The sequence below is a fragment of the Equus quagga genome, chromosome 14, assembly GCF_021613505.1.
Source record: "Equus quagga isolate Etosha38 chromosome 14, UCLA_HA_Equagga_1.0, whole genome shotgun sequence".
Lineage (NCBI taxonomy): Eukaryota > Metazoa > Chordata > Mammalia > Perissodactyla > Equidae > Equus > Equus quagga.
In genome coordinates, this window is record NC_060280.1 from 14,943,818 (window position 1) to 14,962,162 (window position 18,345).

Genomic DNA, 18,345 nt, shown 5'->3' on the forward strand with positions numbered 1-18,345 from the left:
AACTATGGAACTAAGATGAAAACAAAGGTGGAATAAGTGTGATGGAATAATATCGAAAGTTTTACACTCTGACTGTAGAAATAATGCATCTAACAAAAAAATGAGAGGAGAAAAGCTAGAATGTAGAATAAGCACCCTGATTGCCTCATGTATAATAGTTAGGAGTCAAAGGATATAATTTAGCACTGACAAATGAAGTAGTAGAAGTTTAAGTATATTTAAGAGTACAAGAGTAAAGAATGGTAATGTTGCCTGAAGTTGGGTAGTTGAGGACATGGAGCAAGAAGAGGAGTAAGTTGATTTTATTATTCATATAAGGGAAGCAGATACTGTCCAAAGATATTATATAAAGGTGTAAGTATAAAGATGACCACTACATCAAAAATGCAAACCTTTCTAAATGTCAGGAGAACTAAAATTAATTTTTTAGTAAAGAGCTAATAATATGAGAGAGTAAATGAAGTTCACTGTTGACACTACTGGTTTTATAAGACATGACAGATTCAAGTATTTTCTGCAAAGGACCCGCTAATGAATAATACCATTTGTCCAGCTGTGTCTTTTTATGTTCCATACATTTTTACATCCGTTTTGTGAATTTTTGTCAGAAACAGAAGATGCTGGGGCCAGCCCTGTAGCTGAGTGGTTAAGTTCGCACACTCCGCTTCAGTGGCCCGGGGTTCGCCGGTTCAGATCCTGGGCGCAGACCTACGCACCACTCATCAAGCCATGATGTGGCGACGTCCCATGGAGAGGAACTTGCATGACGTACAACTAGGATATACAACTATGTATTGGGGCTTTAGGGAGGGGGAAAAAAAAGGAAGATTGGCAAATATTGGCAACAGATGTTAGCTCAGGGCCAATCGCCTCAAAAAAAAAAAAAAAAAGAAGAAGAAGAATATCCTGATTTGCTCTACCACATAAAAGTTCAATGACTTAGCAGTGATAACATTTTATTGCAAATTTTTGAGCTCAGGGCCAAGACTGAAATTTTTCTGAGTGAGAAGAGCCACCTTCAACCACTGTTATCAAATACCGAATGGCTTTGGACATTAGCTTTTACAGCAGACTTGATTGTTCTTAATGAGTTAGACCTAAAATTATAAGACAAAACAGTTCTTATATGGAAAACAGACTGAGGTGAAGTCATTTCAACAAGAACCTAACACTTTAAATCAAAGTAATGTCAGGCTGCTTTCTGTACTTCTCTGATGCCAAAAGCTAAAACAAGAAGTGAGGCTTCCATGCCCTGAAAGACACAAGCTCCCAGCAGATGTATTTTGTGAGCTCAAGCTAAAGTTCCAGCAGCACTTTTGTGAACCTGGATGCAAGTGCAAAGGAAATTTCTGTATTTCAAAATTTATTTAACTGAGTGATTGAGGAGCTTCCACCTAACTTCAATTGCAAGTGATTAGTCTGCAAAGTATGATATGCTAAAAGGGAAATATCAGAGAATTTAATAGAATTCTATAAATGCCTTCCCAGTGATTAATATACTCAATTAAAATCCGATGCCTGTGGATTGATATCAGTATTTGGTAGTACCCATCTCTGTGAAAAGGCACTTTCAAATATGAAATATGTAAATCTCATTACAGATCAGCATTAACAGATGAACAAACCACAAACTTTGAACCCTAGTTAAGCAAACATTTCTGGAAAAAGAATTCCCTTTCATTAGTGTATCAATATTATTTTTTTAAAGTAGTTATTATAATTATATTTTGAATATCATCAATAAAAAATTGTCAGTCTTGTTATATAAGTACCTACACAATGTGCTTGGCCTGCAGAGCCTAAAATATTTACTGTCAGCCCCTTTACAAAACAGTTTGCTGATTCTGGAATTAGACAAACTTCTAGCTAACTTAATTAATCAAGAAAAAAGGAGAAATAGCATAAATACTCAAAATATGAAATGACAAGGGAGAATAATCACAGAAACAGAATTTTAATAATCATAAGAAATTGGGGCCGACCCAGTGGCTCAGCAGTTAAGTGTGCACATTCCGCTTCTCAGTGGCCCGGGGTTTGCCGGTTCAGATCCCGGGTGTGGACATGGCACCGCTTGGCAAAAGCCATGCTGTGGCAGGCATCCCACATATAAAGTAGAGGAAGATGGGCATGGATGTTAGCTCAGGGCCAGTCTTCCTCAGCAAAAAGAGCAGGATTGGCAGTAGTTAGCTCAGGGCTAACCTTCCTCAAAAAAAAAAAGAAAGGAAAAGAAAGAAGAAATTTATTTGATTTGTACAACTAAATGGGAAGAAGTTTGAAGACCTGAGTTAAATGGATAATCTCTATGAAAATATAATTTACCAGAATTGACCCTAGAAGAGATAATCTCAACAGATCAGTTTTCATAAAATAAAAAATTGCCAGGGCTGGCCCCGTGGCCTGGTGGTTATTTGGCACACTCCACTTCAGTGGCCCAGGTTTGGTTCCTGGGTACAGACCTACATCACTCGTCTACAGCCATGCTGTGGTGGCAACCCACATACAAAACAGAGGAAGACTGGCACAGATATTAGCTCAGGGCAAATCTTCCTCACAAAAAAAAAAGAAAGAAAAAGTTGCCAAAGATGTAGCCCTCAAAAAACTATTTGAGCTGTTCCAGAGCACAGAAACAAAAAGGAAACTTTTGAATGCTTTTAAATTAAAAAGGAATTAAAAAAACAACAAACATAAACCATTCCCACTTATGGCTCTCAATTTTAAAATCCTAAATAAATTATTAAGGAAAGCTCCAATGCTACATTTAAAAATTAATGTATTATGACCGAGTAGAGTTTACTCCAGGAATATGAGTGGTTCAATATTAGGAAATATTAATACTAATCATATACAGAGAAAATTAATGTGGACATCTTCATAGATGAAGGCATTTGACAAAATTCAACATTCAATAAAATACAGATTGATGGAATGAATACATGAATATATATACACCTATATAATATATAATGTGTATATATGTAAATATATGTCTATATAATATATATACTCATTCCAAATCTGATGTGGAATTATTGGAGGCATTCCTTTAAAGTTACGAACAAGAAAATGAGTCCACCATCACCACTACTGTTTTCACATTGTATTGAAGGTATTAGCCAACATAATTAGACAACATTAGATTGAAAGAATTAAGGGAAAAAAAGTCAAACTATTTCTCTTTGTAGATAATATGACTATATACCCATAGAATCCATGAGAATAAGCGAAAAGTAACATAATTCAGGGCTGGCCCGTGGCTGAGTGGTTAAGTTCGTGTGCTCTGCTTTCGCAGCTCAGGGTTTCGCAGGTTCAGATCCTGGGTGCGGACATGGCACCGCTCATCAATCCACACTGAGGCAGCATCCCACATGCCACAAGTGGAAGGACCCACAACTAAAAATATGCAACTATGTACCAGGGGGCTTTGGGAGGAAAAAGGAAAAATAAAATCTTAAAAAAAAAAAAGATAATTCAATAAAGTAACAGGATATGAAGTTAAAATACAAAAAATCAATAGCTGTTATATGTACAGCAACCATTAGTAGGTGTATGGAAGAGAAAGTGCTATTTTTCAATTCAAATAAAAATAAAATACTAGAAATAAACGTAACAAGAACATGCACAAGATGAGCAGGAAAAACATTAAAACACTCTTGAAAGAGCCAAAAGGAGACTTGGATGAATGGATAGATATCATGTTCTTGAATAAGAAGACAACACAAAGATGTCAGTTCTCCCTAGGTTAATGTATAAATTTAATGTGGTCAGGGATTTTTTTCCCCCAAAGAACTAGACAAGCTGTTTCTCAAATTCACATGAAAAAGGTAAACAAATAGCCACAAAAAGAATAGCAGTGTGAGGATTTTAGTCCCATCAGGTATTGAAATTTAAAGTTTGAACAATTAAAGTAGTGTAATGATTGCACGAATAGATAAACAGCATAGAAAAGACAGTCAGAAATAAATCCAAATATATGGAAGAATATCAAGTCTTTTTAATAAACCATATTGAGACTATTCTGTAGTCATTTGGAAAATGGTTAAAAATTTGAATCCACATCTCACAGCATATGCCGTGACATACTACCAGTGGCTCAAAAGTTTAAATGTATAAACCAAAGCCATAGGAAACATGGGTAAATTCCTCTTTAACTTTGGAATGAGGAAGCCTTTCTAACTACAATTCAAAATCCAAAATCCATAAAATAAGATTGCTACATTTTTGTAGGCTGGCTCCCCATTCTGTTGGTTTTCCTTTTCTGTTTGGTTTTGTTTAACATGATTTATTCAGATCTCTCCATATCACTACATAGAAAACGCCCTCATTCTTTATATAGCTGTATAGTATTCTATTGCGGGATATATTACAGAAACATAAAACACACAACAAAAAACAACATAAGAACAACAACATAAATCTTCTGCAAGGCAAACAACACCCTAAGTGGAAACAAGCTGGAAGAAATAAGCAAATCTTACCACAAACAACGGGCTAATCTCCTTAATATCATAAGAATACAGAAGAAAAAGTTTAACGATGCATTAGAAAACATTGGTCAATAGACATGGGCAGCTCACATACACCCCACTGTAAACATCTGAAAAGATAACTAAACCTTACTCACAGTGAAAGAAATGGAAATGGAAACTTTACTGAGAGAACATAGCTCATCTACCATATTGGCAAAAATCCTAGAATTTGATAACACACACCGTTGGCAAAGTTGGGCTGAAATATGTACTTTCGTACATGGCTGGAGAAAGTGCAAAGTCACACATTTTCTATGGAAGGGAATTTGGCAATATTTATGAAATAAGGGATTGTATTCACCTTTTGACTGAACAATTCCAATTCTTAGGAATCTCTCCTGCAGATACACTTGAACACATATGAAGGGACATAAGTGCCATGTTATTCATTGATGTATTATTTATAGTAGCAAAACAAAACAAAAAAGCATCTGTAACAACACATATCTATCAATAGAGGAATGGTAGAATAAATTATGGTATATCCTACAGTAGAGTATTATACAGCTATGTAAAGAATGAGGAGGTTTTCTACGTAGTGATATGGAAAAATCTCCAAGATAAACCATGTTAAACAAAACAAAACAAAAAAAGGAAAACCAATATACAGATTGTGGCAGCCTGCCTCCAAAAGTACCCACTATGATCCTCACCTGGTATGCACAACCTTGCCAATCAGGGCTGGTCTGTGTGACCAATAGAAAGTGATGGAAGTGATGGCGTGTGATTTCTAAGTCTTGTCTAAAGGCATTGCAGCTTTTCACCTTATCTCTTTGAGTGCTTACTCTGGGGGAAGTCAGTCACTACGCCACGATGACCCTCAAGCAGTCCTGTGGAAAGGCCCACACGGAGAGAAACAGGCCTCCCACCCATTGCCAGGATCAACTTGCCAACCATGTAGGTGAACCATCTTGAAAGCAGATCCTCCTCAAACTTTCAGATGACTATAGACCCAGCTAGCATCTCATTGTGATTGTTATCTCATTGAGTGATCCTGAGCCAGAACCGCTGAGTCAAGCCATTTCTAAATTCCCGACTCACAAAAACCACAATAAATGATTACTACTAGTGTATTTTGGGGTGATTTCTTAACATTACATAATGAATACAAAGAACAATGTATAAAATATGTTCCCTTTTTGTATGAAGTAGAGAATAAGAATATCTGTGTGTGTATAAATACATGGTATGCACTTATTTGAATAAAAAGCACTAGATGGATTAATATGAAACTAATGAAAATGGTCATTTCTAGGGGACTGAGAGAAAAGGTAAATAAGGATGGGGTGGAAGTGAGACGTCATAGTGTGTTCATCATATTAAAATTTTTATTATATTTTAGTAATTGTATTCATTTATATATAATATATAATAAAAATATAGTAAATATATACATGAATAGAATTGAAACCACAAAAAAATCGAAGATATATTTTAGGCTCCCAGGTAGTGCTGTCCCCCTAGTAGTGGCTGAAAGATATATTTTTTAAAATTAATTTTTTTTTTTTTTTTACAAAATACTACTACCCAGATTAAGTTGGAAGCTCTGAGGATACCTAGGCATGGGAGTTTTTAAAGGTCCTGAATGATTTTAATTTGCAGCTTATGTAAAGAAACACTGTCCTAGGAGAAGCTCTTCTCCAGCTTTCCAAAACTGACACAAGCAGTAATAGAAAATCTAAATAGTTCTATAACTCATAAAGAAATTGAATTCATAATTTTTTTAAATGTCTACAAAGAAAATTCTAGGTCTAAATGAATTCACCACTGAATTCTAATAACAATCTTAAACACTTCTAGAGAATAGGAAAAGAAGGCATACTGCCCAACTGAGTTTTTTCATGCTAGGATAATTTTGATACCAAATGCATGTCTGTATAAAGAAAGGAAAATTATAAGCCAAGCTCACTCATGAACACAGATGCAAAAAATTATATAACACATGCATACCATATTTCCTCTTAGAAGGACACCAGGCAGAGTTGATTAGGGCCCCCACAGCAGCCTCATTTTTAGTTACCTGTTTAAAGGCCCTGCCTCCAAATATCGTCACATTCTGAGGTACGAGGGGTTAGGACTTCAACATACGAATTTGAAGGGAGACAGTTAAGCCCATAACAACAAGGTAAGGAAGAATTATGGAGCCAAGCTCTAAAGGAAGGAAGACACCTGGAGAAGTGATCTTGAATGTCCCACTTATTTTCTCCTAGAGTTGGGAACCACTTCTGGAGAGGCACTTCTCTGAGAGGCTGAGAAGTTAAGCACAGTTTTTGATAGATTTGCAGAGCCAGGAGCCAAAAAATTGGAGAATATGGCCTAACAGGGGACCTTTAAAGTAGACCCTCAGAGTAAGAGTGATAAAATGGGCTTCACTGAAATTGAAACCCAGCTTTGAATTGCCTCAGTCCCTCATTGGATTAAGGTGATTCAAGATTGCTAATACTAATGCCCCAGCAGCCTTCCAGAGGCAAACAGAGTCTCTCTGAAGGAAGATAAAAATCCCAGGCCCCAAATATTTCTTCAGTTTTTTCGTATACAGTGTTGGCACTCAACAATAACTAGCATTCAAAGAGACAAGATATTGACTGAAACCAAAAGAAACAATAGCCAACAGAAAGAGACCTTCAGCAGATCCAGATAATAGAGTTGATAGCTGCACACTTTACAATAAACATGCTCAATATGTGTGTGTCGGCCACTCTCAGTGCTTTGCCAGGCTCTATTCACTAGGCAGAATGACTCACTCCAGCTCTCCCCATCCCCAAGTGTTAGCTGCTCATATCCTTCCCCAGGAGACTTGCCCTCCGTTGATGGGGTCATCTCTCCTGAAATTCCTAGGAGGTTAGCCTGGACCCCCCACCCCATCCTCACCCTGGAAGACAATAACTGACTAATCCAGAAATTTTTCTAAGTCACACACTCACCCCCTTGCCTCAAGGAGGACAATGGCATGATGCTGTTGGTGCTCCAGAGCGCCAGCCTATAGGATCAGGTGGAGACTTCAGCTACATCAACATCTGGGGCTTCTTCCCGTGCCCTGTCCTGCTCCTCTCGCTCACAGGTTTTATCTAAGAACAAGCATCCCTCGCCCAGCCTCTGCTTCTAGGCAACCTAATATGTTTAAGATTGAGAAATTCATCAGAGAATTGAAAATCTTAAGAAAAATCAAATAGAAATTCTAAAACTGAACCATAAATTGAATTTAAGAACTTAGTGGATGAATTTTATAGCAGATTGGACACAGCTGAAACGTAGTGAAGAAACCAACTGGAATTAAGCACAGAGAGATTTAAAAAAAAAAAAAAAAGGAGTGTCAGAGACCTAGGAGATATAATGTTAAGATGTAGCATTTACATACTTGAATACCCAGAAGAAGGAAAGAAAGAATGGGACAGAAGTAATATTTGAAGATCTGATGACTGAGAATTTTCCAAAACTGATGAAAGACATCAAGCCAGGCATTCAAGAAGCCCTATGAATCCCATGCAGGGCAAACAGGAAGAAAATCACTTTAAAGCAACAAGACTGATAGCTAACTTCACAGTAGAGACAATGGCAAGCCAGAAGACTAAAGCATGATAATTAACCGAGAACATTACGCTCAGCCTTGATAACCTTCACTCCAGAAGGTGAAAGACATTCAGGCAAAGAGAAGTCAGCTGAGTGGCTGTCTTTAGCAGGAAGAAGAAAGGACTGTGATTGGGAAGAGGCATGTGAGGGCTTCTGGGGAGACAGCAGTGTTTGCTGTATAATGGTGTTTATTTTTATTTTGCTGTGTATATCTTCTGTATATTTCACAAAGATGTTGAAAAATTTCACTTGTACATATTTTTTAATGTAAAAATATTCCATTTATGAATTATCTTCTAAAGCAGATAAGCTTCTATACTGAATGAAGAATACTGAATATTCCTGAAATATTGCATATTGTAATGATTAATACAAGGTTTGCAATTATTGTGATTTATAAGAAATATATATTTGGTCATTCAGATGACCAAAATTTATTTCTCATATATATTTGGTCTTCATCCACAGATCCTGGCTCACAGTTCCCAAACCTTTGGGAATTTCCTGAGTGATAAGAGCAGTGGGAACATTTTTTATTATATTTGGTCTCTTGTCCTCAGTTCCTGAAAAAATACTTCAGAGCCATAAAGGTGAAATGAGCATCTCATTATTCATAACAGCCCCTTTCCACTACAGCTGGGTTTATGTTAATGAGATGACTTTTGGAAAGCACCTGAGGATGGGGCCTAGTTGTCAGGGGCATCAACCATGGTTAGAGGATTGGAACTTTCACTCCACCCTGTGATTTCCAGGAGGCGAGAGGGGCTGGAGGTCGAATCAGTCACCAATGGCCAATGATTTAATCAGTCATGCCTGTGTAACGAAGCCGCCATGAAATCCCAAAAGGAGAGCTTTGGAGAGCTTTCAGGTTGGTGAACCAGAGCACTTACGCACGCCACTGTGCCAGGCCCAGACTCCATGAGGACAGAAGCTCCTTTGTTCAGCACCTTGCCCTCTGTATCTCTTCATCTGGCTGTTGGTTCATATCTTTTAATATCCTCTGTAATAAACTGGTAATCTAGTGAGAAAATGGGTTTCATAAGGCCTGTGAGCCACTCTAGCAAATCAATTGAACCCAGAAAGGGGGTCATGGAAACCTCTGGTTTATAGCCAGTCGGTCAGAGGTACAGGTAGCAACCTGGACTTGGCAACTGGGGTCTGAAGTCCAAGTGGGTCCTGGAACCTCCAGTCTGTAGCCGGTCAGTCAGTGATTGGCATTTGAAGCAGAGGGCAGTGTTGTTGGACTGAGCCCTTAACCTTGGGAAGGAATCTGATGCTTTCTCCAGTAAATAGTGTCAGAATTGAGTTGAATTGTAGGACACCCAGCTGGTATCAGAGAATTGATTGTTGGTGGTGTGGGGAAACCACACTTCCACATTGGAATTGGTTTCAGAACCCTTAGGTTTTTTTGTTTTTGTTTTTGCTGAGGAAGATTTGCCCTAAGCTAACATCCACTGCCAATCTTCCTCTTGTCTGTATGTGAGCCACCACCACAGCATGGCCACTGACAGACGAGTTCTGTAGGTCTGCACCCAGGAACCAAACCCAGGCTGCCGAAGTGGAGTGTGCTAAACTTAACCACTAGGCAACTGGGCTGGCCCACAGAACCCTTAGTTTTAATTTTAAAAATAAAAAAGTTAACATTTGAAAATTGACATTTCTTGTAAAAATCTGCATTTTCAGCTTTTCTTTAAAAAAATGTGAAGTTCTATCAGTACCAGGCTGGCATTTTTGAATGGTGAAAAACAATTGGAGCTGAGTTGTGGCTTTTTACATGACATATACATATGTGCTACACCAAGTCCACATCATTAATTTACAATTTCTCTCTGGTCTTGTGGGTATTTAAATACGTGGCCCCCACTTGGAACATTTGAAAAAGGCTCTCACTTTGTCTCCCCTGTGAATCTTTGCTTCTACAGGCTAAATATCCACCTTCTTTATATGGTTTGATTCTTAGCACTCTTCTCTGGACCTCTTTTTATTTACCAATGTTCCTTTTAAAATATAACATCTGACTATCTCAGAATGGGGGGGATGCAGACAGGGTATTTTGAGGAATGCAATTTAAGACACTGCCTTTTTTTTTTTTAACCAGAGAAACATACTTGTAGTAATTGACAACAGCTCCCAGGGTTTTATCATTAGAGGTCTCTTTAAACCAGCCCTTTCTGGTTTATCCTTCCTTTACTGAGAGCAGATATTTGAACTTAAATGCAAGGAATCATATTAAGTCTTCTTGAATTTCATCTTAATGGTGGATTTTTCATATTTTTTGGGATCTTCTATGTCCTCACTCAGGTGGATAATACTGAAACAGGTATTAAGGGAAAATAGACTGAGAGAAAGCGTTAGCAACCAGGCGCCCACTTAACTGTCTTCCTGATGAAATTAACTGTGAATATCCTCTTTAAAAGCTTTCCTTAAAAAAGCAGGGAACCACCAGCTGGAAATTTTGACTGTGTGAAGCCTCTTTGAGAGAATTAGTGTGAGTCTGGGATCCTGAACTTGGGGACCATTTCCAAACTAAAATTGGTAACAGAAGAATTTGATGCTGTTCTATAAAAATGCAGTAGAAATTTGTATCCTGATAGTATATGACAAAGGTGCTAAACTTTCTGTTAATTCTAAAAATTTTAATCTTTTTTCTCAAAATTCTTTGGAATTTTCTATTAGTCATATCATCTTTAAATGACGACAGTTTTATTTCTTTTCCTTACTACTCTAGTTAGAACCTCCAGTACAGTGTTGATGAAAAGTGACGATAGTGAACATTCTTGGCTGTTCAAAGGAATGAATAACTTAATCTCCTCATTAAATATGACATTTACTGTAGTTTCTTTTGTTCATACCCCCAAAACTTAAGTTCCCTCTATTCTAGATTTGTCATTTTTTCCTTCCCTTCCTTCTTTCTTTCCTTCCTATTTTCTTTCTCTCTTAAATGATGAATGGGTGACTTTTATCACTTGTTTGCATCTGTTGAGATGACTATTCTTTTCTCTCCTTTAACTGGTTAATGTAATTAATATCATTAATCACATTCTGATGGTAATCTCCCCTTGCATTCCTGGGATAAACCCAACTTGCAAATATATTATTTAGGAATTTTGCATCTGAGTCACGAATAAGATTGGCCTATAATTTTTTCTTTCTTATCTTCTTAGTTAGGTTTGATAGCAGAGTAATAGTAGCCTGTAGAATGTTGTCAGCATTCCTTTTTTGGATATAATCTGGAATACTTCATAAGAAATTGGAATGCTCAGTTCCTTAACTGTTTGTAGAATTTGCTCATAAAGTCATCGTGACTTCATGAGTTTTTTGTGGATAGATTTTAACTACTGATGTAATTTGTTTTATTGATTATAGGCTTATTTGGGATTTCTAACTCTTTTGGGGTGAATTTTGGTAAGTTACCTTTTTGTAGTTTTTCCTTTTGCCTCAGTTTTCATGTTTATTGGCATAAGGTTGTTGAAAATATTCTTTTATCTTCCTAATCCAGACGTTTTTCATTCCTAATATCAATATTTGAGCTTTTTTTTTTCTTAACTGCACGAGTTTTGTCTTTCAGTTTGTCTTTTGGGTTTGTCTTGCTTTTTTATTGTGTTGTTTTCTATTTCATTCTTTCTCTTCTTTATTCTGTCATTTTTTTTTGTGGGTTTTTTCCTACATTCTGTGTTTTTTGTATGTTTGTTTGTTTATAAACAGAAGCTGACTTCTCACAGTTCCAGAAGCTGGAAGTCTGACATCAGGTGCCGGCATAATTGGGTTCTGGTGAGAACCCTCTTCCAGGTTGCATACTGCTGACTTCTCATTGTACTCTCACATGGCGGAACGGGGTGAGGGAGTTCTTTGGGGTTCATTTTTAAGGGGACTGATCCCATTCATGAGGGCTCCATCCTCCTATTTCCCAAAGGCCCCACTTCCAAGCACCATCATGTTGGGGATTAGGTTTCAACATATGAATTTGGGGGAGCACCCAAAAATTCAGTCCATTGCTATGACCTTATAAATCTAATATCCCTGCCATCTGATGGTGTGGTTCACAGTTCTTAATCTTGGTTTCTTAGTTTACTAGTTCAAATTCTTGAGGAGGAATGTGGTGGGGTCAAGTGGTTCCAACATGGCAGTCTAAATCACACAGAGACTGAGAACTTTTCCCAGAAAGGGAAGGTAGTCAACCAAACCTTTCCATTGTGCACCTCCCATTCAATCCTCAGATTGTCTCAGTGTTCCCTCCAGAGGGTTAAGGCACTGTAGGTATTACTGTCTGCCTTTCTCCTGCCAGGCTCTGCTGTAGGCAAGAGGGACCTGCACTGGCAAGCTCAGTCCCACTCGTTTCTGGAATCAATCTACACAGTGTTGATAGTACATTGAGTGCCCTGTGTCTGCCAGTGGGTGGGGTCTAGAAATTAGTCTGGCAGCCATAAGCAGCAAGTGTCTACCATGCTGGTCTCCCCACTACCTCTCACTAGGTCTTTCTTTTTAAATTGAGATATACTTGACATATAACGTATTAGTTTCAGATGTACAACATAAAGATTTGATTTTTATATATTGCAAAATGATCACCACAATAAGTCTAGTTAACATCCATCACCATATGTAGTTACCAAGTATTTTTCTTGTGATGAGAACTTTTAAGATTTACTCTTGGCAACTTTCAAATATACAATACAATATTCTTAACTATAGTCACCGTGCTATACATGACATCCCCAGGACTTATTTATTTCCTAAGTAGAAGTTTATACCTTTTGACCCTCTTCACCCGTTTTGCCCTTGCCATGCTCCCTCCCCGCCTCTGCCAACAACCAAGGTTTCCTCTGTATCTATGAGTTTGGGGTTAGCTTTTGTTTGTTTTAGATTCCATCTGTCAGTGAAATCATACAGTATTTGTCTTACTCTATCTGACATTTCACTTAGCCTACGGCCCTCAAGGTCCATCCATGTTGTCACAAATGGAAAAACCTGCGAACCCCAGGCTGTTGAAGTGGAGCGCATGAACTTAACCACTATGCCACCGGGCTGGCTCCTCATTTATTCCATTTTTCTTGTTTTTCTTTTCTTTTTTCCCCCTACTGGTTTAGAAGATACACACTTTATTTTATAAATTTAGTAGTTCCCATTGAAATTTTAGCATACATATATAATTTAACAAAGTCTAAAGTTAATATCTTAGTCTGTTTCCTAAACTAGACAAGACCCTTAAACAACTTTAATTACTTCTGATTTACATGCTCTTATTATCCGGGATGTTTTTTTAAGCCCCATAAAATAATTATTTTTAGTTCCTATAAAGAATGATTGTTTAGATTTACCTAGTTGTTTATTAATTTGCTTACTTTTCCTTCTTGCATCTCAGATCTTCCCGGTAGGGTCATTTTTCTTCTTACTAAAGTATATGCTTCAAAATCAAGGATTCTTATAAAAATAAACAGAAAAAGCCAACAGCATCAGCAAAGTGATGAGAATAGCAGGAAACAGCCTTAAAATCATGAAATAACTTTAAAAAGTAGACTTTTATGGATAAACATGTGTCATTAAGCACATAGCTATTTTATAGCACTAAAAGATTAATTCTAAGACCAGTGACTTAAAACAAAATTCATGATGAAAATTATTATGTTGAGGTACATTCCCTCTATACCCACTTTGTTGAGAGTATTTTTATCATAAATAGATGTTGAATTTTGTCAAATGCTTTTTCTGCACCTATTGAGATGATCATGATTTTTATCCTTCATTTTGTTAATAATGTGGTATATCACCTTGATGGATTTGTGGAGGTTGACCCAGCCATGCATCCCTGGAATAAATCCCACTCGATCATTTTAATGTATGGTTAGATTAGATTGGCTAATATTTTGTTGAGGATTTTTGCAGCTGTATTCATCAGGGATATTGGCCTATAATTTTCTTGTGGCATCCTTGTCTGCTTTTGGTATTAAGGCGATGCTGGCCTCATAAAATGAGTTTGGAAGAGTGTCCTCCTTTTCTATTTTTTGGAAAAAACGCGTGAAGGGAGTCAAAAGTTTAAAAAAAAAAAAAAGCATAGGTCTGTTTTTCCTGAGCATATTGAGGCTTTCACAGATTATTTCTGCTTTTTTAATCTTTGCACTCACAGGGATCGTCCCCTGTGGTCCTAAAGGAAAAAAAATAAATTATAATAATTAAGCTGATTCAGTAGTAATCGAAATTGGATCTGCAGTATGGCTTATAGCAATTTCTCAAGTAAGATTCCATCTAATAGCACTATATATACTTAATATTCTCTCACATTCATTTACAACTTATGAATTTAGGTTTCAGTAAGGGTACATTTTAGTGTTTCTTTGGGCTATTTTAATGTCAGTTATTAGAAAGGCTTAAATCAGTTAAGGGTTAAATTATTTTAAAATGAGTTCACAGCAATAGTATTTTTAATAGAATACAAACATGCTCTTTTTGAGAAAATAAAAATATATACTAAACAACCCCAATACAAAATTTTAATAAAACAATAGAAAGTAAGGAAATTTGTAGGGTCTCATTATGCACACATGGGTGAATTTATACACATATATGTCTTTTGCAGGAGAGGAAGCAATAGCAGAAAAATACTTATGCAGGATGCAGAATGCACTTTAGAGAAATAGAAGCACAGGATATATATAAGTAAAAACTCAATAAATTAGTTAAAATTTTATTACTCAGTAAAGTGGGACCAGTTTACAAATGATGTGGCAATGGTAGCAAAAGTGGCAGGAAGGAACTCAGCACTCAACATGTCTAATAAATAAAGCTTAGTGATTCATTAAATATTATGATACTATACAGGATGAAAACTTCCAACACTTCCATAGATCTTTAATTTATATCTTTCAGATAAGCCAAATATTCTAGGTAGGTAAGAAAGTACCTGCTGATATCATACTTTAAAGGAATTACCTTGGAAAATTAATGGTTTCACTGTCTGCAAAACCTGAATAAATCCAAAATATAATACGGTCTCCAAGAATAATGGAAAATATTAATCTATCATCTTGCTCTCATTTTGGCTGCACTTTGTGTCTTCAAATATTTTTCACAACTAGTATACATATCTGCAGCCTAACAAGTTTATAAACATTGTAAATATGGTCCATTTTCTTTGCAATTATCCTAATGTGCTTTTGTGTGAAATGATTCACTAAAATATTTAGATTTGTTATCTAAAAGGTAAATGGGTATTCCCACCATTTACTTTATCTCAGAAATTAGACTTGCAGAAGTATTGAGTAGTCATGTCATGTAGTCTCGAGGCAGAAGGAAATTAACAGAAAGGTGAACATCAGTTTTACAGTAACTAAACACGTGACACCTAAGATATGGGTCTCAAGATAAGCACATATTCCAATTATTTATTCAATGTATGTGTCCCTTAGAGCTCACACTATTTCTTTTGCTTTTTTATCTTTGATAGGATTAGTTTCATTTGATTTTTGTGTTAAGGCAAAAGACAGACATCTCCTTTTCCTTGGCTTTAATTAGTTTCAAATTTATCTAAGAAGAGAAAAAATAATGCTCATTTCATAAAAGATTAACATTAATATTAGGACAGTTTTTTTTCTTCTGACAAATCTGTGCTGTGTTTATACTAACTGTTTAAAAATACTAATCCTGAGCAAGAGAAAAATAAGAATAGTTTTGACTAAAGAATAAAATTCCTTCGTTGTTAAACCTAAACAGCTTTAAAATTCTACATAGAATGTAAAGTCAGTAAGACTGGAATTCATACTTCTGATGTCCATGGCAAACCTGAATACTCTGAGCAGAAATAAAACACTCATAGTAGATAATACACAACAGTAAAAAGCATCAGAAATTGATGCACCTGGATTTTGTTAAATATAACAAAGGCCACTCAGTCCTTCACGGATAACCCTAGCTGGGAGAACAGCACTGAACAGTGTATTGCATTGAACAGTTCCCTCAGAAAGGCAACACTGGGTTCCTTTTTAGATAGGCACAGACTTTTTTTTCAAAATATTCAAAGACATAAAAGACACATTTGGAAATATAATATGAATCCTGTTTTCATGAAGGCAAAAAGTTCTGGCCACTTTGGAAACCAAAGTAAATCACTTGAGCTTTTAGTTATAGCTACCTCTCATGAAAACGAAGAGCTTACTACCCTGCAAAGCAGTGTTATGACAAAGTATTTATACACCAGTGAAGGCCATTAAGGACTTTGCAACATGAGTCAACTGAAGCCAAGCTCTAAGGCTTTCCTAGTTCACCTGGTGAAAGTGCACAGGAAACCGCCGGCACAGCAAGGATCCTCTCACAGTACGGAGGCCTGTCCACGTAGGAAGGTCCGTTGAAAGTCAGCACAGTGGACACTAGGCAATGATTTCTGACACTGGGCACAGCCCTTGGCTTCTTCAATATGTCTTTTCTTTTATTCAAACTGTCTCTCTTCCTCTTCATCTGCTTCTTCAATGACCTGAATCTCATCTGCTTGAGGTAGGGAAGAATTCTCCACCTGCAGTTTATTCCCATCAGATTTACATTTCTCTTCTTCCTCTATGATTTCCTTCCATATCTTGTGGTTTTCCGCGAGGTGATGCATTAGCTGACAAAATATTCGCCGTCTGCCTTTCCTTCTTTGTGGTTCTGTGAAGTTTAAAACAAATATATTCTAATCATAGCAATATGATTCAATCATTCACTCAACAAATATCTGAGTGCCTGTCATATTCCAGGCACTTATCTAAGCACTGGAATTACAGTTGTAAACAATAAGATAAAAATAACTCCTGTACTATGGAGCTCACATTCTAGGGGGAAAGACCTAGGTAAGCAAATAAAGAAGCAAAACATAAGTATGTTAGATGGTGTTAAGTATTATGGATAAAAATAAAGTGGAGCAGGGGATTAGGGAAGACTGAGCAGGGGAGGAGTGGAGGGGAGAGGAGGATAGTAGTGAAATTTCAAATGATAAATAATAGTGCAAAGTTAAAAACCAACATTTTAAGAATTTTTATGTATTAAACACAATTATCAAAATTTTGAGTATAAATAATTTTTAGAAGCCAGCCAACTTTCCCAAGTTGATGATCAGATGTGATGGCATAAGATTATTCTTCACTGGGCTAATCCTGAATATACGTGTGTGAGTGTGAGTGTGTGTGTGTGTGTGTGGGCGGGGGGTTCTTTGTAGTTAACGTGTTCTGATTTATAGCATGCTTGAAAAACAAAAAAATAATTAGATATAACTTTAAAGAGCAAATAACTGATTTCATTTACAGTTACAAAGGTGGCAAATGTTTCTTTTTCATTTTCCATTTATATTCATTGCTTTATATAGAAAAATATGTCCCTACATTTGGTAATTCAATTCAATGCCACAAAACTTGGTTCTCCTCTTAGAGTCAGGGAACGTATATTTTCCTCTTCTCCCAACTGGTTTGATCCATTTCCCAAGTCTGTGTGAAGGGCATATGAGCGGGTTACTTTGGAACTTGTGCTCTCAACTGCCTTGTGGGATTGGGGGAGGGTGGTGTGAGGAGGGGTGAGGCGAAGGAGGACTAGGCACTAGGACCCACCACCTCACATATGCTCAGAGGTGGTGACAGCCCTACCTGGGATGAACAGGTGGACCCTGCTGAGGAGCACTGGCTGGAGGCAACGCCTCAGGAGATGCGCTTTAACCAAGAATGCTTGTTGTGTGACAGCATTAGCAAGGCACCCAGCACACAGCAGTTACTCAAAACGAGACAGTAGTTAAGATATGACTACTGAATCTGTATCTTAGGAACAAAGATCCAAATCCAAATTAAATGGACATTTGCAGTTAATAACGTTAAAGAAATTATAGCATCCCTATATTCTTACTAGGATTTAGATTGTCTTCTATTTCTTCTTCGTCTGTATCTAATTCTTCACCATCTTCTTCTTCATAACAACTTTCAGCATCATCCTCCTCTTCTGCTTCTATCCACTGACCCGGTAGCAAACCAGCAGCATCATAGGAGTTACACAAGGGACCCACTATGTGGGTGATAAAAGATTCTTGGAGTTTTGCTAGTTGAGGAGAAGAGCGATCCATGAAGGGACTGATGGGCAGACCAAGATTTGCTTCTTCATCTCCCTGATCATTTTAAAAAGGAAAGTACATTTTTAACTATTGAATGAACAACCACTGCGCTTTCCTGTTAAAATTATTTTAAATAAGCATAGTCTGCATCAAAATAATTTGTACAAAGAAGTGTCAATGAATCTAATTACT

General features: G+C 36.9%; 1 protein-coding gene across 3 annotated transcripts in view; it reads right to left on the reverse strand.

Annotated features, from left to right (window-relative positions):
* The window catches only part of PDE3B (phosphodiesterase 3B), a 204,025-nt gene that overhangs the window by 5,107 nt on the left and 180,573 nt on the right, over positions 1-18,345 (reverse strand). Inside the window, exons 15-17 of one of the 3 annotated variants that reach the window (XR_006891986.1) lie at positions 17,952-18,207; positions 16,355-16,730; positions 13,439-13,517 (exon numbers count right to left, since the gene is read on the reverse strand). Coding sequence is in view for 1 of the 3 variants with exons in the window: in XM_046686200.1 (XP_046542156.1) it covers positions 16,516-16,730; positions 17,952-18,207 (471 nt within the window). In the remaining 2 variants the exon portion in view is untranslated. Of the gene's footprint in view, positions 1-13,438; positions 13,518-14,437; positions 16,731-17,951; positions 18,208-18,345 lie in introns of those variants that run through there. The other 2 variants (XR_006891985.1, XM_046686200.1) reach the window with 2 other exon arrangements.